The 24,663-nt window shown below is 42.2% G+C and overlaps 1 protein-coding gene across 1 annotated transcript; it reads right to left on the reverse strand.

The window, feature by feature from the left end:
* Positions 1 to 6,038: 6,038 nt before the first annotated feature.
* LOC115102728 (nuclear receptor ROR-beta-like) lies at positions 6,039 to 24,220 on the reverse strand. The gene is made up of 9 exons (XM_029622969.2): positions 23,783 to 24,220; positions 13,166 to 13,251; positions 12,803 to 12,944; positions 12,145 to 12,663; positions 11,907 to 12,034; positions 11,668 to 11,800; positions 9,801 to 9,908; positions 9,243 to 9,466; positions 6,039 to 8,835 (listed from the first exon to the last, which is right to left on the reverse strand). Exons 1-9 carry the CDS (start codon positions 23,787 to 23,789, stop codon positions 8,671 to 8,673), a joined length of 1,512 nt encoding a protein of 503 aa, XP_029478829.1. The 5' UTR covers positions 23,790 to 24,220; the 3' UTR covers positions 6,039 to 8,670.
* Positions 24,221 to 24,663: the final 443 nt, after the last annotated feature.

The following is a 24,663-nucleotide window of genomic DNA, read 5'->3' on the forward strand; positions in this document are numbered from 1 at the left end:
CATACTTCCTGTAAGGAGTAGTAAAATCTGTGGCTAGATGACGATTTTGCAACTCCCACTATTGCCCAAGGGAATTAAAGTAACTGTCCAGTGTTCCCAGATGTATATGAAATATGACCTATAGTTACTTACAATATGAGTTAAATAGTTTTCCTTCCAAAATGTTTTTAATTAAGTATGTTACAAATAACCGTTTCTGTGTTGGATTGGTGTAAACCCAGTGCCACTACATGGCACAATGATGACAGCCCTTCTCATTTTGAACACATCTAACCAGTTTTCCAGACACGGATTAAGTTAAAACCTAGTTCTGAATTTATAGAGCATGTATGAGTCATAAAACCCGGAAATGGTTCCAATCGTTTTTTCCACCATTCATTTTTCCATCTGGGATTTTGTTTCATGTCGGTTTACCCTGGTGTGATGTTTTAACTTCGCAAATCTCTATGGACAAGGTAACTTTGAGCAATAATTAGCATTGCACATTTTTGCAAGTAAATTGAGGTGATTATGTTGAGAAAACTCACATTGACCAAGAGAGAATTACATGGCTATCAAAAATGTCACGTTAAGGTAATTTTTTTTGTAATATTCACGATGTGAAAAATGAATGGTGGAAAAACCATTGGAACCATTTATGTGTTTATAGGTGTTATGAGCATTCACTGTGGCTGACAATGGAAAATCTCTACCGAAATTGTATTTTTAGTTCAGGACTAGACCTAATCTGTGTTAATGCAATATTAGTTTAGAAATTGTGCAAGGGGTTTAATTGGTTGTCAGAAAATGTTTTTTTTTCCTCGGGGTTGATACCTCATTGTTTGCATTTTGAAAATCTAAACGTTGTAAAGATAAGGGGATGCGTGTGGGATTTTGAGTGAGAAAGACCGAGGTTGTGCCAACAACATCAAATACCCATTAAAGACTGATGTCAAGAAGAGTTAGCCATCTTCTTTATCTGCTGAACTGTGAGAGGACAGGTGGTTGCTACAATGAAAGGTGGATGCCACTTGAAATCTTCTTTCACCTTTACCCAATCCTCCATACAGGTAAAGGAAATGAGATATTGGTGAAGGGACTAGCTGTGGGCCGTAGTGACAGCTCTACTGAGGACAATGGATGGATCTCAGTCTGCTCACTTTCCTTTCCCAGTGTCAAGGGGTGAATGTTTTTGGCAATATTTGTGCCTTATTCAGAAGGGTGCAATATTCACACTGCTGCATATTATATTTTAAAAATGGTTTCTGATGTCAGTTGGCCAATACCTTTCTACATGCAGGCAATCATGTCTGTTCAGTGCAATCTATTTGTATCTGAACATTTTACAATTCCATCCTGAATGATCCAGGACCCTAATTTCAGAAAGCGGGTTTAGTGAACTAATTGTTATCATCTGTTCTGAAACCGAAAACCCTCTGAGTTTGACAGCTCAGAGATAGTCAACCCAGAGTTCAGGTTTAAACTCAGTTTGTTAAACATGCTTTCTGAAACAGGGCCCAGGTCCCACTCTGCAGTTTGGAATGCGATGTGGTGTTGTTTCTGCTCTCTTGCCAACTTCTTAAGGAATTGTCATGCCAAACAATGACAACGGAGTAGGCAAAAGCACACATCTGGGACCAGGCTAATGTGTTATACATAGGCCCATTTTGGTCCCTAGCCCTTTAAGTTCTTACAACCAGTGTTCACAGATCAGGATCAGCGAGAGCAATATGGCAGACGCTCCACTTAGCTTGTTGGACGACTAGGGGGAGCCATCACCATAATATTCACACCTATCTCGTCCTTTCAGAAATATGATTTTTGTTACCCCCTCTATACTGTAGCACATACAAGTATATTGTGTATTACCCTGAAAACAAGAATATGATTATACTGAAATTTAAGGGATATCTAGGCAAATGTTTTCATTGTGAACTTGTTGCCATACTATTGCCACTTTATTACATGATGTAAGTGGTATTATTTATTTTTAATGTGAATAAACCAAGAATTGACATTTTTAAAAGACAGACTTCACTGATTCAAAAGAAATACTTTTATTACATTCTTTAAAGCACATGTAATGTAACCCAATGTACAATATATATTGAGCTGACTGACTCGTTTACTCTTTAACTAACAAAATACCTCTTGTACATTTTGGGGGGGAAGACAGAAATGTTATTGATTTTTTTTAAATTTAATTTCCTGGGTTCTTAAAAAAATAGATCACTTTTTGTCAGCTATGACATGAAAAAAAATCAAAGATCAACAGAGAAATAAAAATCACAACCAAGGTAACATTAAATCACGAGAACAAAATATTTTTTAAATTATATTTGTATTTTCTTGATTCTGTCTTTTAAAATTCAGATTGTGTTAAGATATTTGACACTGAGTACCATTCACCAAAATAGAGCTTACCTACACAATGATCAAGGTTATGGGTCTTGTCTTAGGTGCAAGGTGAGAAGAATACAAGGGTAGTAGAAAACACTAGTGAGAGGACCCAGACTGAACTCAGCTAGCTCCCTGAGTCACTCAAAATAGTCACTCTGAACCCTTTCTGGAGTGAGTTCTTAGAACCTTATTCTCAATATTCTGTTCCGGAACATTACAGTTCAATAAGGACTGAATTAGAATCAGGATACACTGTCTGTCCATACTCTTCAAAGGGGTAAGCGATGCTCTGTCTGAATCATAAACCTAATTAACATCAAAGCCTAACTCAGGGGTAGCTGGTAGCTCAGTCCATCATTAGACTTGTGCCCACCCAGTGGGACAGTGGATAGGAAATATCTTTGACATACAGTGAGTGGAGGACACAGGAACATCAATGTACAAAAATAATACAGTTGATCCAACCAGCAAAGAAAGCTTATGATACATACAAACTTAATTGTAGCCCAAAGAAAAGCAATGAGTGAAGGGGAGCCTATTCCTATTGGCTGGCTGTTACTGGTTAGGTACTCTCACAGAGAAACTCTTCTCCTCAACTTATTTCAGCGGTCTCCTGAGGCAAGGGTCCAACGTTTCCGTCAATATTGGGTCATTGACAATGTTGGGCCATAGTCTGTACAGTTCAGATACTGGCCGAAGAACGTGTCTCCTCCTTTGCCTTTGTGTGATTGGACTGCCTACCCCGGAAGTATCCACTAGGCAAAGAGTGTTCTGCCTCCTCCCCATTGGTCACATGACATACAGTACATAACCCCATTGGGTTGCAATGGGGGTGGGTGTTGCCGTGGAAACCAGTGAGAGGAAAACAGTCCAGGAAAAAAATAATTTTCTAAGAGTGCTTTTTTTGAGATCACTCAAGTCCATTTCTTTCTCTTTCTCTCTGCTCATCTCCCTCTCCTCTCATACCCCCATGCTCTCTAAATATATACACACACACACACACATTTATCTATATACATTCTTAATTAAAATATTCAATTATAAATTTGTATATAAATTAAAAGATCATTTATTTTCTTGTCTCTAAGTGGCATTAACAAGGGAAGGGGGTGTGGGACTGAGGTTTCTCATTGCATTTTAAAAGCCTACAAAGGGCAGCACCAAACACTGTCAGAACAAGTGCCTATGTCTATGTGTGTGTAACCATTCTGTGAGTTTGTTATTAACCTACTGGCAGACAATGATCAGCACCAAGTAGTGTGGCATGTCATACTGGTTTATATCTTCTTATATTTAACAGATAAATAACTGAATCATAAAATTGGTCCCTTGGTGAAAATTGGTGAGTACATACCTGCACAAGATACAGTACCAGTCAAAAGTTTGGACACCTACTTATTTAAGGGTTCTTTATTTTTTACTATTTTCTACATTGTAGAATAATAGTGAAGACATCAAAACTATGAAATAACACATATGGAATCATGTAGTAACCAAATAAGTGTTAAACAAATCAAAATATATTTTAGATTCTTCAAAGTCTCCACCCTTTGCCTTGATGACAGCTTTGCACACTATTGGCATTCTCTCAATCAGCTTCATGAGGAATGCTTTTCCAACAATCTTTAAGGAGTTCCCACATATGCTGAACTTGTTGGCTGCTTTTCCTTCACTCTGCGGTCCAACTTATCCCAAACCATCTCAATTTGGTTGAGGTCGGTGATTGTGGAGGCCAGGTCATCTGATGCAGCACTCCATCACTCTCCTTGGTCAAATAGCCCTTACACAGCCTGGAGGTGTGTTGGGTAATTGTCCTGTTGAAAAATAAATGATAGTCCCACTAAGCGCAACCCAGATGGGATGGCGTATCGCTGCAGAATGCTCTGGTAGCCATGCTGGTTAAGAGTGCCTTGAAATCTAAATAAATCACTGACAGTGTCACCAGCAAAGCACCCCGACACCATCACACGTCCTCCTCCATGCTTCACAGTGAGAACCACACATGCAGAAATCATCCATTCACCTACTCTGCGTCAAAGACACAATGGTTGGGAAAAAAAATCTCATTCGTACTCATCATACCAAAGGACAGATTTCCACCAGTCGAATGTCCATTGCTCATGTTTCTTGGTCCAAGCAAGACTCTTCTTATTCATGTCCTTTAGTGGTGGTTTCTTTGCAGCAATTCCACCATGAAGGCCTGATTCATGTAGCCTGAGAGCCAGTTTCATCATAGCACTTGATGGTTTTTGCAACAGCACTTGAAGAAACGTTCAAAGTTCTTGAAATGTTCCATATTGAGTGACCATTATGTCTTAAAGTAATGATGGACTGTCATTTCTCTTTGCTTATTTGAGCTGTTCTTGCCATAATATGGACTTGGTCTTTTACCAAACTGGGCTATCTTCTGTATACCAACCCTACCTTCTCACAACACAACTGATTGGCTCAAACGCATTAAGGAAAGAAATTCCACAAATTAACTTTTAAGAAGGCACAACTGTTAGTTGAAATGCATTCCAGGTGACTACCTCATGAAGCTGGTTGAGATAATTCCAAGAGTGTGCAAAGCTGTCATCTACTTTGAAGAATCTAAAATATATTTTGATTTGTTTAACCCCTTTTTGGTTACTACATGGATTCCATGTGTTATTCCATAGTTTTGATGTCTTCACTATTATTTCAAGACTAGTCATTCAACTGAGACTGCTCTTCTCTGTATCACGGAGGCCCTCCGCACTGCTAAAGCTAACTCTCTCTCCTCTGCTCTCATCCTTCTAGACCTATCGGCTGCCTTCGATACTGTGAACCATCAGATCCTCCTCTCCACCCTCTCCGAGTTGGGCATCTCCGGCACGGCCCACGCTTGGATTGCGTCCTACCTGACAGGTCGCTCCTACCAGGTGGCGTGGCGAGAATCCGTCTCCTCACCACGCGCTCTCACCACTGGCGTCCCCCAGGGCTCTGTTCTAGGCCCTCTCCTATTCTCGCTATACACCAAGTCACTTGGCTCTGTCATAACCTCACATGGTCTCTCCTATCATTGCTATGCAGACGACACACAATTAATCTTCTCCTTTCCCCTTCTGATGACCAGGTGGCGAACGCATCTCTGCATGTCTGGCAGACATATCAGTGTGGATGACGGATCACCACCTCAAGCTGAACCTCGGCAAGACGGAGCTGCTCTTCCTCCCGGGAAGGACTGCCCATTCCATGATCTCGCCATCACGGTTGACAACTCCATTGTGTCCTCCTCCCAGAGCGCTAAGAACCTTGGCGTGATCCTGGACAACACCCTGTCGTTCTCAACTAACATCAAGGCGGTGGCCCGTTCTTGTAGGTTCATGCTCTACAACATCCGCAGAGTACGACCCTGCCTCACACAGGAAGCAGCGCAGGTCCTAATCCAGGCACTTGTCATCTCCCGTCTGGATTACTGCAACTCGCTGTTGGCTGGGCTCCCTGCCTGTGCAATTAAACCCCTACAACTCATCCAGAACGCCGCAGCCCGTCTGGTGTTCAACCTTCCCAAGTTCTCTCACGTCACCCCGCTCCTCCGCTCTCTCCACTGGCTTCCAGTTGAAGCTCGCATCCGCTACAAGACCATGGTGCTTGCCTACGGAGCTGTGAGGGGAACGGCACCTCAGTACCTCCAGGCTCTGATCAGGCCCTACACCCAAACAAGGGCACTGCGTTCATCCACCTCTGGCCTGCTCGCCTCCCTACCACTGAGGAAGTACAGTTCCCGCGCAGCCCAGTCAAAACTGTTCGCTGCTCTGGCCCCCCAATGGTGGAACAAACTCCCTCACGATGCCAGGACAGCGGAGTCAATCACCACCTTCCGGAGACACCTGAAACCCCACCTCTTTCAGGAATACCTAGGATAGGATAAAGTAATCCTTCTCACCCCCCCTTAAAAGATTTAGATGCACTATTGTAAAGTGGCTGTTCCACTGGATGTCTTAAGGTGAACGCACCAATTTGTAAGTCGCTCTGGATAAGAGCGTCTGCTAAATGACTTAAATGTAAATGTAAATGTAAATTTCACAATGTAGAAAATAGTACAAATAAAGAAAACCTTGAATGAGTAGGTGTGTCCAAACTTTTGACTGGTACTGTATATGTAGCCTACATGCAGTTGAAGTCGGAAGTTTATATACACCTTAGCCAAATACATTTAAACTCAGTTTTTCACAATTCCTGACATTTAATCCTAGTAAAAATTCCCTGTCTTAGGTCAGTTAGGATCACCACTTTATTTTAAGAATGTGAAATGTCAGAATAATAGATGAGAGAATGATTTATTTCAGCTTTTATTTCTTTCATCACATTCCCAGTGGGTCAGAAGTTTACATGCACTCAATTAGTATTTGGTAGAATTGCCTTTAAATTGTTTAACTTGGGTCAAGCATTTTGAGTAGCCTTCCACAAGCTTCACACAATAAGTTGGATGAATTTTGGCCCATTCCTCCTGACAGAGCTGGTGTAACCGAGTCAGGTTTGTAGGCCACCTTGCTCACACACACTTTTTCAGTTCTGCCTACACATTTTCTATAGGATTGAAGTCAGGGCTTTGTGATGGCCACTCCAATACCTTGACTTTGTTGTCCTTAGCCATTTTGCCACAACTTTGGAAGTATGCTTGGGGTCATTGTCCATTTGGAAGACCCATTTGCAACCAAGCTTTAACTTCAAGACTGATGTCTTGAGATGTTTCTTCAATATATACACATACTTTTCTTGCCTCATGATGCCATCTATTTTGTGAAGTGCACCAGTCCCTCCTGCAGCAAAGCACCCCCATAACATGATGCTGCCACCCCAGTGCTTCACGTTTGGGATGGTGTTCTTCGGCTTGCAAGCCTCCCCCTTTTTCCTCCAAACATAACGATGGTCATTATGGCCAATCCGTTCTTTTTTTGTTTCATCAGACCAGAGGACATTTCTCCAAAAAGTACTATCTTTGTCTCAATGTGCAGTTACAAACCGTAGTCTGGCTTTTTTTATGGCAGTTTTGGAGCAGTGGCTTCTTCCTTGCTGAGCAGCCTTTCAGGTTATGTCGATATAGGACTCATTTTACTGTTGATATAGACACTTTTGTACCCGTTTCCTCCAGCATCTTCACAAGGTCCTTTGTTGTTGTTCTGGGATTGGTTTGCACTTTTCGCACCAAAGTACGTTCATCTCTAGGAGACAGACCGTGTCTTCTTCCTGAACAGTATGACGGCTGCGTGGTCCCATGGTGTTTATACTTGCATACTATTGTTTGTACAGATGAATGTGGTACCTTCAGGCATTTGGAAATTGATCCCAAAAATGAACCAGACTTCTGGAGGTCCACAGTTTTTTTTTGAGGTCTTGGCTGATTTCTTTTGATTTTCCCATGATGTCAAGCAAAGAGGCACTGAGTTTGAAGGTAGGCCTTTAAATACATCCACAGGTACACCTCCAATTGACTCAAATGATGTCAATTAGCCTATCCGAAGCTTATAAAGCCATGATATCATTTTCTTGAATTTTCCAAGCTGTTTAAAGGCACAGTCAACATAGTATAGTGTATGTAAACTTCTGACCCACTGGAATTGTGATACAGTGAAATAATCTGTCTGTAAACAATTGTTGGAAAAATTACTTGTGTCATGCACAAAGTAGATGTCCTAACCGACTTGCCAAAACTATAGTTTGTTTTCAAGTATTTTGTGGAGTGGTTGAAAAACGAGTTTTAATGACTCCAACCTAAGTGTATATAAACTTCCGACTTCAATTGTATATGGTACCGCCAAGAAGTGTCTGTGGGACTACAAATGAATGAACCCTGGGTATGTTGAGTAGAACCAAAGAATTACAACGATTCTAAATTGAACAGTCGAACTGAAGCAGGGTGTTAGTATTTACATTTAGTGTGGGGCTCTAGCTGGTGCATTGGTGCTTGTCAGTGAGGTACATTCATGACAGGGTTGGGTAGCATTGAAAAAATATGTTCTAATGCTAAATGATCTATGTGCATACTGTAGAATATACATATCGCCCATTAGTTTGTCCAAAGTGCTACGGTACAAAAGGACCATGAAGGTGAAGTCTGTAGTGTAAGATGTATGGCCTGCTGGGATAGTGGTGGACTAACACAACAGGATGCTAGGAGACTGAGTATTTTAAGTCCTGGATTGTCTCGTTAACAGCTGGTTATTTCTGAGGTCACTATTTATATCCCTCACTTATTCATTCTCTCCTTTCACTTCCCTACCTCCATACTTATTTCTCTCTAACACATTCACTCCATCGTTCTCTCTAGGAGTTGTTTGTAGAGTCGGGGAGAGAAATCTCACTCCCGAACACTTCCCGGTAGAGTGGTGGGAAGCTGTATGCGGTCTCGGGGTGGACCAGACGAAAGAACTCCAGCTTGTCGATGTGGAGATTACAGATGGACTTCATTATCGGCAACTTGGATACCATCTACAGAGGGGACACACCAGGATCAGTCAGGAAAACACAATCAATATTTGTGGACTTGGTGTGATGGAATGGGAAAAATCTGGAGAATGCATGAAATGTGTATGTACTTAAGCTACGCTAAAATGGGATAGATCCGGTCTACAGCACTAGACTGGTTAACTGTTTGTCTTTGTTAGATTTAAAGAATGCCAGCATGTCTACAGCACAAGATTGTTCAGCCCATAAGGCTGAATGTGCATATGCAGCTGTTTGGGATATTCTGGAGAGGATCGTATCATAAAGTTCTTGGAGAGGAGACATATGCTACACCAGTAACTCCAATATGGTGGATCTGAGCTAATGACAACTGGGCCATGACTAGAGACTGTGGGGTATGTTATGGTGCTGTGGAGTGTGCTAGGCCTGACCTGGTCTAGCTTCTCGTCGGCAGCCCCGCTCGTGTGCAGACTGTGTTGCAGAGCCAGGTAGACCTTCGCCTGTAGCTTCTGGACCTTCTGGCTGTCGGTTAACCATGGTCGGTCTGGGGACAGCAAGCAAGCGGCACTGAACAGAGCCATCTCCTCATCGGTCAGATGCAGGCGGGAGAGCCCTTTAGCCAGGTCAAACACGGCACTGACCAGGTCATCGCAACCTGCAGAGAAATATCACAATATTAGATATCCAGACACCATGTTGAGTTTTCATTGAATTGTATGAGTTAGCCTCACCTACTATCCCAATCTCGCGAGCTTACATAAAGAGCAGCGGTCAGGCTGGTCTTTGATCAGGCTAATTTGCAGTAGCTAACAGTATCAATCAAATGTTATTTATTTATTTACATCAGCTGATGTCACAAAGTGCTATACAGAAACCCAGCCTAAAACCCCAAACAGAAAGCAATGCAGATGTAGAAGCACGGTGGCTAGGAAAACCCTATACATTATACTGTATCGCAGAAAGAGTAGCCTATTAATAAAGACACTTACCGAGGGCTTTGAAGAGCTGAGCAGAGGCAAATTTGCCATTAAAGAACATGGTGTTGGTGGTGGCGTTAAATGCCCTGCACATCCTAATCAACAGCACCTCCAGACAGCCTGCAATGGTAACCACAGAGAGCCACAGAGATGGAGGAAGAGGAGGGAGGGGAAGACAGAGAAGACAGAAAATGCTCCAACATGCAAAAACACACAATGAAAAGTAAATATTTCAGATTGGAGGACAGCAGATGTAAGGCATTTGAACATTTAGAAAATCAGCGGGGTAGGATGGATTTGTCAAAAGGGGTTTCAAACATTTACAAATGGTATAATATGGAGTATTGTAATATAAATGTTTGTGTGTTGCAGATATAATGATAAATTATATACAGAAATGTAGGTTCCAGAGATGGTTAAATGGTCAGAGCAGTCATGTGTGGTTTGTAAAAAACCAAACCAATACAAATAAAAGGAGCACAAAAGGAAGAAGGTTGGAGAAAAGAAGTACAAGAGCCAAAGTTAGCAAGATAAAGCATTTCTTCTCTCACATTACAGAAATGTTCACATGGTGCTATGGTATACGGTTTGAAATAATGGCTGCTTGCATATATAAGTGTGTGTGTAAGAGAGTGTGCATGTCACACAGAAACATTTATCTGTGTAAACATGCCCACCTGGTTTTGCGTATCATTGTGTCTATGTCTTGTAAGAACTGAAGTGATTTGAGCAGTCAAGTCTAATTTGCATATACACTGCTCAAAAAAATAAAGGGAACACTTAAACAACACAATGTAACTCCAAGTCTTACAACCCACACAAGTGGCTCAGGTAGTGCAGCTCATCCAGGATGACACATCAATGCGAGCTGTGGCAAGAAGGTTTCCTGTGTCTGTCAGCGTAGTGTCCAGAGCATGGAGGCACTACCAGGAGACAGGCCAGTACATCAGGAGACATGGAGGAGGCCGTAGGAGGGCAACAACCCAGCAGCAGGACCGCTACCTCCGCCTTTGTGCAAGGAGGAGCAGGAGGAGCACTGCCAGAGCCCTGCAAAATGACCTCCAGCAAGGCCACAAATGTGCATGTGTCTGCTCAAACGGTCAGAAACAGACTCCATGAGGGTGGTATGAGGGCCCGACGTCTACAGGTGGGGGTTGTGCTTACAGCCCAACACCGTGCAGGGCGTTTGGCATTTGCCGGAGAGCACTAAGATTGGCGAATTCGCCACTGGCTCCCTTTGCTCTTCACAGATGAAAGCAGGTTCACACTGAGCACATGTGACAGACGTGACAGAGTCTGGAGACGCCGTGGAGAATGTTCTGCTGCCTGCAACATCCTACACAACATGACTGGTTTGGCGGTGGGTCAGTCATGGTGTGGGGTGGCATTTCTTTGGGGGGGCCGCACAGCCCTCCATGTGCTCGCCAGAGGTAGCCTGACTGCCATTAGGTACCGTGATGAGATCCTCAGACCCCTTGTGAGACCATATGCTGGTGCGGTTGGCCCTGGGTTCCTCCTAATGCAAGACAATGCTAGACCTCATGTGGAGCATGCCCAGGCGTTGTAGGGAGGTCATACAGGCACGTGGAGGCCACACACACTACTGAGCCTCATTTTGACTTGTTTTAAGGACATTACATCAAAGTTGGATCAGCCTGTAGTGTGGTTTTCCACTTTAATTTTGAGTGTGACTCCAAATCCAGACCTCCATGGGTTGATAAATTTGATTTCCATTGATCATTTTTGTGTGATTTTGTTGTCAGCACATTCAACTATGTGAAGAAAAAGTATTTAATAAGAATATTTCATTCATTCAGATCTAGGATGTGTTATTTTAGTGTTCCCTTTATTTTTTTGAGCAGTGTATATAGGTACTGACCTGCTTTGAGCAGAATGATCTGGTCATTCTGACACAGGTCCATGAAGCCTGTAATGCGTTTGGCAAACTCCACCACGTACTGGATGGAATTGGTGATGTGGTGGGCACATTGCTGCCACACAGACTCTGCAGACTGCGAGAAAGAGAGAAATAATCATTTAATACGACGATAATGCAATATTATACTACGTATTGTGATGGTGAGTGCAATGTGTGTGAGTGTGAGTGTGTGTATTCACCTCGCACTGGAAGTTGCGAGTCTCCTCAGGTGAGTACTGCATCCGATTGTATGTCAGCCTCTTCAGTTCGTCAGAGCTGTACTGACTCGTCTCCAAGTGGGACTTGACCACACTCTGGGTGATACGCTCTGAAACAACACAGGCACACTTATGAATACCACTACAGACAACATGTTTACTTGATACTGGGAAACTTTGTTTGTTATGTTAGTTATAGCAATAGTAATAGATTTCTTACCTATATCCATTAGAGTGCAGTCATCAGGCAGTGTCTCTAGCAGTGTGGCGTGTGTGTGTGCCAGGAGCACGTGTGTGTGCGACAACATCTGGTACTCGTGTTTGATCCCATTGGCGTCGGTGACATCCAGTAGATTTTGCTGGGGAGAATTCTGATTGGACGAAATGGGCGAGGATGATGATGGTGATGAAGAATTGGAGGTGTTCCCAGTGCTTCCGCCGTGGTCTTCTTGCAGGTCCAGGCTGCAGTACTCGTGGGCCTCCTGTGGGGTCAAGGGGAGGTCAAACAGTTTGGGGAGCGCTGCGATGTCATCCAGGTCACTCAGGGTGGAGCTGGAGCCCCCGCTGCTGTAGGAGCGACTGAGCTCCCCGTGCCTGTCCCCCTTGCTTTCTCCCCCAGCCACGTCTTCCCTGGACAGTGGCAGACCCTGGTTCAGACACTCCTGGTTCTTCTGGTGCTTCTGGACCTCAGCGTACAGGCTGTCGCGCTGCTTCTTAGACATACGGCCAAACTTCACCGCTGGACGGAGACAAGCGATGGGGAAGAATATAAGTTCATGTCTGTGTGGATTGGAAATAACTGTTGTATAATGCTGTCATGAGTTATCCTCTGGGTTAGAATACTTGCACGAGTGTGTGTGTGAGTTAGAGAGACTCACCGTCCCGGCTCATGCCTAACACCAGACACTTCTGCAGTCTGCAGTGTTGGCAGCGGTTGCGGCTGGTTCGGTCAATAAGACAGTTCCTCTGGCGGGAACACGAGTACATGGCATTGTTCTGCTGGCTGCGGCGGAAGAACCCCTACACAAAGAAACACAATGGAATGAGTCAAATGATTACATAATGTATATAATTCCAGCATCATAAACCTAGATGTTATAGCATGGATGTATTACATCACTGATGACAACAAAGGATATTTTATATTGCAGCTTGTCTTGGTTTTACATTGTTAAGACAGTCAGTCTCCCATGACCTATTTTGTGACCTGGTGAAGTGGAAAAACTCTAGTACTAGCTCACCTTGCAGCCTTCACAGGTAATAACTCCATAGTGGATTCCTGAGGACTTGTCCCCACAGATCTTGCAGGGTATTACTTCTATTTGAGCTGCAGAGACACACACACAGAGAGAGAGAGTACATATTGAAAAAAGTGAGTTATCAAACCTGTATCAAAACCTAATGAGAATGCAGAAAAATAATAATTTCCTGCCAAGTCTACAGCTAGTAGATCTCAAAATAAGGACAGGAAATTCGACTGATACAGCCCACACACACACTCCTCTCACTATTGAATAACACCCCTGCTGAGGCCAATCTCTCTTGGGGCACGGCCAAGAAGAGTTTGTATCAAAACCAGATGTGATTGCATAAGGTGTTGCAAACGTTCACACATACATTATAGACACTCTGCAAGACTGGCATTGGCTTCGAGTCAGAGGAATATTGGCGTTTGCAACCGGTTAACAGGTTTCCACCTGGCATGTGGCTATGGTTAGCACAGTGTGAAGGAAGAGTTGGTGAAAGTGTAAGGCAGGCTGTCAGTTTGGCTCTGCCTTGCATGCTCTCAGTGTAGCAACAGCAGACAAAGGCATTCAAATGGGAAAATATTGACTTGAAATCATGGTGCATCTACTGTAGGTAACTGCCAAAATAAAGGAAACACTAGAGTAAATGGGGGATACAAAGTATATTGAAAGGTGTTTCCATGCAGGTGTGGTTCCTGAGTTAATATAGAAATTAACATCTCTTCATGCTTAGGGTCATGAATAAAAATGCAGAGTTGCCCGTTATTTTGGCTACCATGGCTAGAAGAAGAGATCTCAGTGACTTTGAAAGAAGGGTTTTAAAGGGGCATAGGTGGTTTAAAGAGTATGTGTGTCTTAATCACCAAGGGGTGCCTGAGACAGTGTTTTCTACCACCATCAACAAAACACCAAATTATCACATTTCTCAGGGGAAAATGGTGTTGCGTTCCTCCAATAGTTTCAGAAACTTGTAGAATCTATGCCAAGGCGCCTTGAAGCTGTTCTGGCGGCTTGCAGTCAGCCCAACGCCATATTAAGACATTTATTGTTGGTGTTACGGAGTAAGTTTAACCTCGCTTCTCATTCGTCGCCAAACCCAGTGGCTCCTGGTCATCTATAAGTCTTTGCTAGGTAAAGCCCCGCCTTATCTCAGCTCACTGGTCACCATAGCAGCACCCACCCATAGCACGTGCTCCAGCAGTCACCCCCAAAGCCAATTACTGCTTTGGCCGCCTTTCCTTCCCGTTCTCTGCTGCCAATGACTGGAACGAACTGCAAAAATAACTGAAGCTGGAGACTCCCATCTCCCTCACTAACTTTAAGCACCAGCTGTCAGAGCAGATCACAGATCACTGCACATAGCCCATCTGTAAATAGCCCCTCCAACTACCTCATCCCCATACTGCTATTAATTTATTTAGCTCATTTGGACCCCAGTATCTCTACTTGCACATTCATCTTCTACACATCTATCACTCCAGTGTTTAATTGCTATATTGTAATTATTTTGCCACTATGGCCTATTTATTGCCTTACCTATCCTACCTCATTTGCACACACTGTATATATACTTTTTCTATTGTATTATTGACTGTATTCAATTCCATTGTTTATTCCATGTGTAAATTTGTGTTGTTTGTGTCGCACTGCTTTGCTTTATCTTGGCCATGTCGCAGTTGTAAATGAGAACTTGTTCTCAACTAGCCTACCTGGTTAAATAAAGGTTAAAAAAAGAAGTTTACAAGCACAGTAATTGCTTATCTTAAATCTGCTTAAGGCCAAAATCGAAGTAAGCATACACCAATTAAAACACCTGGTTTCCTGAGCAATCTTTTGAATGATTAGGACATGTAAACGCCTTAAACCGGCATTCCAGCGGTGTATTTGATCTGCGTACGTGCCAGCACCAGCCAAGCGAGCCTCCCTCATTATCGTGAATGGACTGAGTTCGGAACTGAAAGGTCGTTTAAAGGTCGTTTTCACAGACAAACTGTACATGTCCCAGCTCAGAATCAAATACGCTTCCCAAAAATAACATGGTCGCTGTAGTAGAACCTTTATTTTCATTGCCGATGTTCTGCATTTATCAGGTAGCCTGATTTCAGATGTGTCCATGTAAACGGGATTATTAGAGAAATCCTTCTTCTTGCAAAGCATGTAAACGTTTGAATTGAACTATTATATTAATCTGACTATACGCAACAATCGTATTATTGTGTGCATGTAACTGGACTCACTGTTTCCTTTATTTTGGCAGTTACCTGTATGTGCCACATTTCATACAAATACAGTTGCACCCCAGACAGATTGATCCAGCAAAGAGAATAGTACAACTCAAAGTAAACAGTGCAATAAAAGGAGCGGGCGGATGATTTGACTGAAATGTTTTGCACCTGAACTTGGCCGAGTGTCTCTAAAGTTGTCTCTCTGACTGTGGACCCAGTGAAGTGAAAGAGACAGAAATAGACAGAGTCATGTGTCAGAAACCTCAGTCCCCTCAAACATATGATATGAAGGCTAAAATGGAGGGCAGTACGTGAAGAAGAAAAACATGTTTCCTTTTAAAGACAGAGCCGGTCAGCTGTATTAGTTCACCACAACCACAGAACTAAACAGAGACAAAAACGACTAACTTATGAATGTGACATGCTAACATTACTCAATCTGTCAGTCTATTTTATTTTTGTGCTATATAAAGAGAGAACAAATGTGTGTTATTCATAAAGCTTGGGCTCTTTAGTCTTCCAAGAGGCAGACATAAGGAAAATCACTTTACACTGTAATTGAATGCATTATTATTGTTGCATTGCATGTAGGAAAATGTCAATTTAAATGTGTTTTTTTAAACTGGGAAATTCTGCTGTCCTCTCTAAGTAATAACTAAAATACACAGAGCGACTGAGGCAGCTGCAGGCATGCAATGGAAAAAAAGTGGCTCCTTCTCCCCCCCCCCCTTGCACTCTCTTTTCTCTCTAAACCCCCGCTTGCTCCCCCTCCCTTTCCTCTCGATTATATAACTCATCTGCAAGCATTCCGTGAACACACTCATTCAGGGAGGTCACTCTATAGCAACGCAACCGCCCTGCCTACTCTGTCGCTACAGCTCCCATTGGCTGAGGAGCGGGCAGGGCCTGTCTGGGGTTGGTTGTGTGGGATATCACTTAGGCGCGGTTGCCTGCCAAACTATTCTGTCCCACTGACACACTTTCTCTGTGTAGCGGACAATTATGGATGAAGATCGTCATGAAAATATATTAACCGTCGTACGTTTTTTTTGTGTTTGGTAAGAACAGCTGACTGAAGAAGACCGGATGGCCGGGCATCCGTGCGGTTGAGTACGTTTCTGCTACAACGTCATTAAACTTTGTTGCTCCTTAATGAAACAAGAAAAGTATTATAGCAAACGAGTTTATGGCTGCCTAGGGAACGCCCCCCCCCCTGCAGCAGCACATGCAGTCAGGAGAGGAAAAGAGGAGAAAATATACTTCTTTAAGTACAAAATTAAACTAACTTTGCTACTTGAACGGTTATTAAGGTGACCGCATCATTTGGCTGACCAATAACTGTCATCCTAAATTCCATGACCGCCACAGCCCTAGGTCCAGCAGTACCATGTCTGCTATCTGACTATTCTCGCTGACATGGAGCTTCTGCTTCAAGTATTGATATTCTTGTCCCCAGCTTGAGGGAAGTCAGCGGCCAGAATAACACACAGCAAATGTGTGATTGGAATTTTAACTCCCAGTGTTAAATTGAACACTTTTATGTGTATGACCCAAAGTGTGACCCAAAGTCTTGATAAACTAACACACCAAGAGTGTTGGGTCCCTAACGCCATGGGTGTTGCAAATTCCAACTTAAATTAACTTTTTATTAGAGCTGATGCCATTACACTTTCTCAGTGTTAGGGAATTAACACCTGTGGTGTTACATTAACTTGTTTTGGGGTGTTGTTTTAACACTGTAGGGTGCCTTATTTTCATATTTATTTCCCAGGGTGCCTTTTGAGTGAATTTTAGAGGTACCAGTACCATCCATGACTGTTTGCTAGTGACAGAGACATGGTTGTTGCATTCAATGACTTTAAGTTCTGTAGCCTTTACCAATTGAGTGCCTAAGATAATATAAATATGTAATTATTTATGACAATAGAACACTTTTTTTTTTTTTTTTACAATAACATATTTCGACAGCCTAGTATTACCCTAACACACTGGTCAAAACCTCCTGGTTTGCAGGTCATATCAACAAGTCATATAATGCTGGCTTGCAAAGTGTTATATAGTTCCTGTTGGAATCCAGCCAGATATCCAACAATTGGATCTTTTAATCACCCGCAATCTGCAGTTAGAATGACTGCCAAGGTAGGGAAGATCAATAAATGAAACTACCTAAACCATCTAAACTGGCAGAACCATCTCAATAACAGGTGAAATAAATCCAATAATTTACTGATTGGATTAGTTTAGGAAAAATGTATGTTATTTATCTTTGTGTAGTATAAAATCAATTAATCCACCAATGTGCATGCAGAATCATAGATATTAAAAAAAAACTATCCTAAAAAGCAACCTGCAACAAAACATCCTGGGAAACACGATAATTAGGCCCCTCTTTTTCAGTCGAGTAACACCACCAGCTGATTAACACTTAATTTATTCACCGCAGGTGGCGTCAATTTAAATCCCACTGGTGTTAACCCCACTAGAATCAACACTCAGATGTAACTCACAATACTTTTTTTTTTTACCTTAACACCGAGATTTTAACACCCACAAATTTGCTATGCACAGACCCCCATTTCGTGACATCATCATTCAGTTTTGCAGTTGACTCCTGACCTGGGCTTCCACACCAATCCCCTTTAACCTCTGACCTATCCTCCTGGAGAGCAACCACAACATAGTAAAATGTAACTGAACTAGTTACAAAACAAAGAAATGTGAATCGGCGTCCCCAGTTTGTTTCAGTCGTAGAGGCCAAACTAACACAAGGTTCAAGTTTTTGCACAGAAGTTTCCATGTTCAAAATGACTCATTCTAACCCTAAACTCAACGCAGATATCTCAGAGAAAGACAAAGTTTCAAAGTGGTAACATTATAGGTCTATTTTCTCACAAGGCACCCAAACCAGGTATCTCGCAAACAATGAAATCAAATTGTATTAGTCAGATGCGCCAAATACAACAGGTGTAGTAGACCTTACAGTGAGCCCCTAACCAACAGTGCAGTTTAAAAAAAATACGGATAGAATAAGAGATAAAAGTAACAAGCAATTAAAGAGCAGCAGTAAAAAATAACAATGTATACAAGGGGGGTCGGTACAGAGTCAATGTGCAGGGGCACCGGTTAGTTGAGGTAGTATGTACAGTTGAAGTCGGAAGTCTACATACACCTTAGCCAAATACATTTAAACTCAGTTTTTCACAATTCCTGACATTTAATCCTAGTAAAAATTCCCTGTCTAGGTCAGTTCGGATTAACACTTTATTTTAAGAATGTGAAATGTCAGAATAATAGTAGAGAGAATGATTTATTTAAGCTTTTATTTCTTTCATCACATTCCCAGTGGGTCAGAAGTTTACATACACTTAATTAGTATTCGGTAGCATTGCCTTTAAATTGTTGGGTCAAACGTTTCAGGTAGCCTTCCACAAGCTTCACACAATAAGTTGGGTGAATTTTGTCCCTTTCCTCCTGACAGAGCTGGTGTAACCGAGTCAGGTTTGTAAGGCCTCCTTGCTCGCACACGCTTTTTCAGTTCTGCCCACACATTTTCTATAGGATTGAGGTCTGGGCTTTGTGATGGCCACTCCAATACCTTGACTTTGTTGTCCTTAAGCCATTTTTCCACAACTTTGGAAGTATGCTTGGGATCATTGTTCATTTGGAAGACCCATTTGCGACCAAGTTTTAACTTGACTGATGTCTTGAGATGTTGCTTCAATATATCTATATCCACATAATTTTCTTCCCTCATGATGCCATCTATTTTGTGAAGTGCACCAGTCCCTCCTGCAGCAAAGCACCCCCACAACATGATGCTGCCACCCCATGCTTCACAGTTGGGATGGTGTTCTTCGGCTTGCAAGCCTCCCCTTTTTCCTCCAAACATAACAATGGTCATTATGGCCAAGCAATTCTATTTCTGTTTCATCAGACCAGAGGACATTTCTCTGTACAATCTTTGTCCCCATGTGCAGTTGCAAACCGTAGTCTGGATTTTTTTATGGAGGTTTTGGAGCAGTGGCCTCTTCCTTGCTGAGCGGCCTTTCAGGTTATGTTGATATATGACTCCTTTTACTGTTGATATAGATACTTTTGTACCTGTTTCCTCCAGCATCTTCACAATGTCCTTTGCTGTTGTTCTGGGATTGATTTTCACTTTTCGCACCAAAGTTCGTTCATCTCTAGGAGACAGAACGCGCCTCCTTCCTGAGCGGTATGATGGCTGCGTGGTCCCATGGTGTTTATAGTTGCGTACTATTGTTTGTACAGATGAACGTGGTACCTTCAGGCATTTGGAAATTGCTCCCAAGGATGAACCAGACTTGTGGAGGTCTACAGTTTTTTAAGACTCCAGGCTTATGGCTTAGGGGTAGAAGCAGAAGCTGTTCAGAAGCTATTTGGACCTAGACTTGGTGCTCCGGTACTGCTTGCCGTGCGTTAGCAGAGAGAACAGTCTATGACTAGGGCGGTTGGAGTCTTTGACAATTTTTAGGGCTTTCCTCTGACATGCCTGGTGTAGGTCCTGGATGGCAGGAAGCTTGGCCCCAGTGATGTACTGGGCCGTTCGCACAACCCTCTGTAGTGCCTTGTGGTCAGAGGCCGAGCAGTTGACATACCAGGCAGTGATGCTCTCAATGGTGCAGCTGTGGAACCTTTTGAGGATCTGAGGACCCATTGCCAAAACTTTTCAGTCTCCTGAGGGGGAATAGGTTTTGTTGTACTAAAAAGGGAATAAAACTAGCTACCTCTGTCTGTTTATCAGTCACAGCCTAAGCACGTAACTGTGTTCTCTACTAGAGGCTAATTCAATAGCTATATGGCTCTGGTCTCTAACCCTTCTCCTTTCTTGGAATCTAACATGGAACATGTGGGGGTCATTTTATTGTGTCAGTTAGTCAGTGTGTCAAGCTGTCAGTGTGTCAGCGGGCCAGTAAACTCAGATGTATTGGATGCCCTTTACCCAACCAGCCTTCTGGAACACAACTCCTACCACTTTTTCTAGGCTAACATAACATGGCACATATCGGCAGTTGTTGCCACATACAAGGCCCCTCTAGTCAAGTCCCTTAGGTGATTGTTGTCTGTTGTTTCCGACAAGGTGAAGGACATAATGTAAAAGTTCATTTCCCAACTGAGGTCATTTTCCCATTATGAACTTTTCGCTTTGTAGCTCACAGAGTTGCTTACGGTCAATCTGGTGAAGCGAGATCACCATGATGATGATGATGATAATAATAATAAGAAAGTACAGTGAGTATTTCTTTGTACTCAAATGGCTCTACCCCTAACTCTACCTTCCCACTTACAAAACAAACGCTTATTTCCACTTTGGCTGTGAAATAAGTATTTGCATTTCATTGTCTGACATGGAATGCAAATATAACTATATATATATATATATGCGTATTCTGAGGTGTGAAATCCATGTGTTAGTGATAGCTTTTAATGACGTGTCAAAGAGTTAGCGTATACATTTCGATATCCTACCAGATGTAGAACCTCCCTCTACAGGCCAAAACAATCTCCCTCCCTCCCCAAGCAGATTAGGAACAGAGTAGCCTCTGTGCCAAAAACCCTCATTCCAAACAAACACTAAATACTGTAATTCAACAATATAAATATATATATATATAGATATATATGCTTTATATGCTACAATAGCAATATGTTTATCAGTCTTACAATGTATTGTTACATTATTGTGACAACAACAGACAGTAGGCTAGTCTATCTTGTAATTGTAACAAGCCTTGTATGCCAATTTTAGAGGCAACATCGTGAGAAGATAGGCAGCAACAAAAGTAGCAGTAGCATTGCAGTAAGTATGAACCTTTTTATCATAATCTTTCTGTTCGTTGATTTTGTCAACCATGTCAACTACTACATCCATTCCAGGAGCTAAAGAAAATGTATCTATAGCCTGCTGCCTGAGTTCAACTTCGTTGCATTCGAGATGCCCCAGGCAGGGCTCTTGCAACCAACCAACCAACTGTTTTCGTCCTTTGCTGATCCTTCCCTCTGTCTAAGCCACTCCCTCCTCTCTCTCGCCCCCGCCCTCCTGAATGCCGTATTCGCTCGGTGACATAGGTCACGTTCTCCTGCTCAGACGTTGAATGCGTCAACCAAATGTTGTGTCACGTCGACATGTTCCTTTGCCCGTTTCTGACATGTCAGATCTTACAACACCTAGATAGGTATTTTTAGTATCAGCAAACCACATTAGGGATGATTATTTTACATAATTTCACAATTCAAGTAATATCATAACATTTTTCCAGATATCTGCATGATCAAACTTGTATTTATTTATTTTAAAACTTTGTTTAAACTTGCTGCGCAACCTGTGCGAGAAAGAGTGCGCTCTACAGCAGAGCGGGCAGGGGCCAGTGGTGTGTGACATAGGAGGAAGAGAGACAAAAAGTAATCACTGACGGGCGCTAGTTAGATAGACAAACTTGTAAATGCTATAGGTTATCATCCCATCTGGCAGTGCCTGTCTTTACTGCATCAAATCGATGTAAAGAAGCTAGCTAAGATGGCTAGATGATAGCCTACCTGTCGTTTGCTCATTGTAGCATACACCTTCTCATTTAGCTAATTGAATTATGTAATTTGAATTACATTTTTCATTGAATTAAGATCTCCTACTTCACGTTGCTACACATGGAACATCTGACTGTAGTGCCAACAGGCTACACGCGTGACATTTCGGGCGACGCACGTCAAAAAACGACATTCAAAAGTTTGTTTTATTAAATTAATATTTTCTAATGTCATGGTATATCCTTCTGTGTAGCAATGTCACATAGATATTCGAATACTAACGTCAGTTCGGATATTTGAATAACCGTGCCCATCCCTAAACCACATCATCATCACGCAACCAGAACCATTGATTGATGCATGCAACATATGAGCAGGGGAACGCGACCAATTAGGTCAGTGGAACAGCCAACATTCTCTCCCTCCACAGTCGGCCATGCTGGCACCACCATCACAACAACATGCCGAAATCAATTCATTTTAGATTCATTAACCCACTGAACACCACACATGAACAATATTACACACTGGATGTACACAATATTAGGAACACTTCCCAATATTGATTTGCACCCACTTTTGCCCTCAGAACAGCCTTAATCCGTCCGGTCATGGACTACAAGGTGTCGAAAGTGTTCCACAGGGATGCTGGCCCATATTAACTCCACTGCTTCCCACAGTTTTGTCAAGTTGGCTGGATGTCCTTTGGGTGGTGGACCATTCTTGACACACACAGAAAACTGTTGAACGTGAAAAACCCAGCAGTGTTGCAGTTATTGACACACTCAAACCAGTGTGCTTGGCACATAGAAAGGCACTTAATTATTGTCTTGCCCATTCACCCTCTGAATGGCACAAATACACAATCCATGTCTCAATTGTCTCAAGGCTTAAAAATCCTTCTTTAACCAGTCTCCTCCCCTTCATCTACACTGATTGAAGTGGATTTAACAGGAGATAGCATAGCTTCACCTGATCAGTCTGTCATGGAAAGTGCAGGTGTGCCTAAGGTTTTGAACACTCAGTGCAATTCTGGTTTCATTAACATGGATTTATAGCACCGTTTGTGCTCAGGATGGCTAATATTCTGGCAAAGATATTACAATAAAATGCCATAAATATGCCAGTATGATTTACAAATGTAATTGTTTGATTTATAGCCAACTAATTTTAGTCCTGCTATTCCAATTGAATATTGTTTTGATCACATGTGTAGCCTATTTTAAAACCTGTAGTGCACATTTTTACCAGTGTGCACCTCCTATCGACTCGTTGCATCACCCAATATGGATCCCCAGGCACATTTTACAGACAGAGTCCCAGGTGGAATCAACCTGATTATTATGACATTAATGCAACAAGTCAAATCATAGGCTTTTCAAACAAAACACATAGGCTATTTACAACCATCTGGTCTCAATCCTGAATTAAATGCAACATTGTTCAAATATTGAACCAAAACATTTTATGATGAATATAAGCATTTTCACTAGTTCTCTGTCAGACAGAAAAACTCTCCAGTCTATACACTAACAGCCAGGACGCCCATTCACAGCGGCGCACCTGGCAAAACTAGCCAGATAAACCAGTCAGGCACAACAGCATGAGATTAGCATCATACGCACTTCGAAAAGAAAGCAGTAACACTGTTAATTACACAGTTAGGCCTACAGTAACTTACATTTTAAAAGAGTTGTATACATTGTTTCATATTGAAATGACCATCGTATACTTTGCAATGTCACATATATATACTATGCTTATCAACAATAGCATATGTGACATAGTAAGGTATACGATGGCCATTTGAATATCAATGACAGCCTAATAATAAATGTACCTCTCATGTTGAATATTATCGTTTCTGGATCAATGAATTGGACTTCATGTGGTGTGTAACAGAATAAAAATATATGTCCAACTGTTGAAAGACAAGCATTTGCTGGCACGTAAAATAAAACGTATTTAGCCTGACGAACTAGATTTTTTTAATATATATATATATTAAACAAGGCAAAAATCCGCGAGTGTTTCCTTATCGTTCGACAAAGTCTTGCAATGGTGAATCAAATACAAAGCAAATCGACTGTTCAAGTTGAATTGTGTCCTGTTTGTCTCGATGCACTATTTCGGTAACTTTTTACAAAACTCTCCCACGATGGTTTAGCTTGCAAGCAAGGTCCCAAATACTCTACCTCCCCTTTTTCGTTCGGACTGCCTTTCACTCTGTCTACCCTGCTTAACCTACTTTTCGACGCGTGGACTGGACTCTCGTATGATCTCACACTCCAGATAGCTCCTCTTCGCGGCCGCGCGTACGCGGGATCGAGTTTTAAGGAAAATCAGATCTACTGGCAATAACAAACAACAATTAAGCGCTTTAACTCTCATTTAGAGTAACGTGGGTTTGAAAATATCGTTTTTTTGGGTTAGTTTTTCACAAATCAAGATTTTTTGCAAGGCATGGACATAACACTATGGGTTATTGCACCCTTTTTCTAATGCACTTTGTGTTGAGGTGGATAGGCCATATCGAAGAACAATGGGCATCATGATATTAAAAACTCAGAGCTTTGTGTTGCAATGATTACTAATGATTACTTCGGATTTATGCCATTCACAGGGAAGTTCTCCTGTGTGAGAGCTGTTTGGGGGTTGTGCTTTGTCATGCAAGGCTCTGGCAGTTTAGTTATGAAACCGGGAAAAGGCAGATTGCGCAAT

The sequence above is a fragment of the Oncorhynchus nerka genome, linkage group LG20, assembly GCF_034236695.1.
Source record: "Oncorhynchus nerka isolate Pitt River linkage group LG20, Oner_Uvic_2.0, whole genome shotgun sequence".
NCBI classification, from domain to species: Eukaryota; Metazoa; Chordata; class Actinopteri; order Salmoniformes; family Salmonidae; genus Oncorhynchus; species Oncorhynchus nerka.

What these genes read in the sequence shown, in the direction of transcription:
- LOC115102728 (XM_029622969.2), bottom strand. An exon ending in GTTAGGCATGAGCCGGGACG is followed by an intron (nt 12,664 to 12,802) that starts GTGAGTCTCTCT and finishes GTCTCCGTCCAG; the next exon opens with CGGTGAAGTTTGGCCGTATG. An exon ending in GATCATTCTGCTCAAAGCAG is followed by an intron (nt 9,909 to 11,667) that starts GTCAGTACCTAT and finishes TTACCATTGCAG; the next exon opens with GCTGTCTGGAGGTGCTGTTG.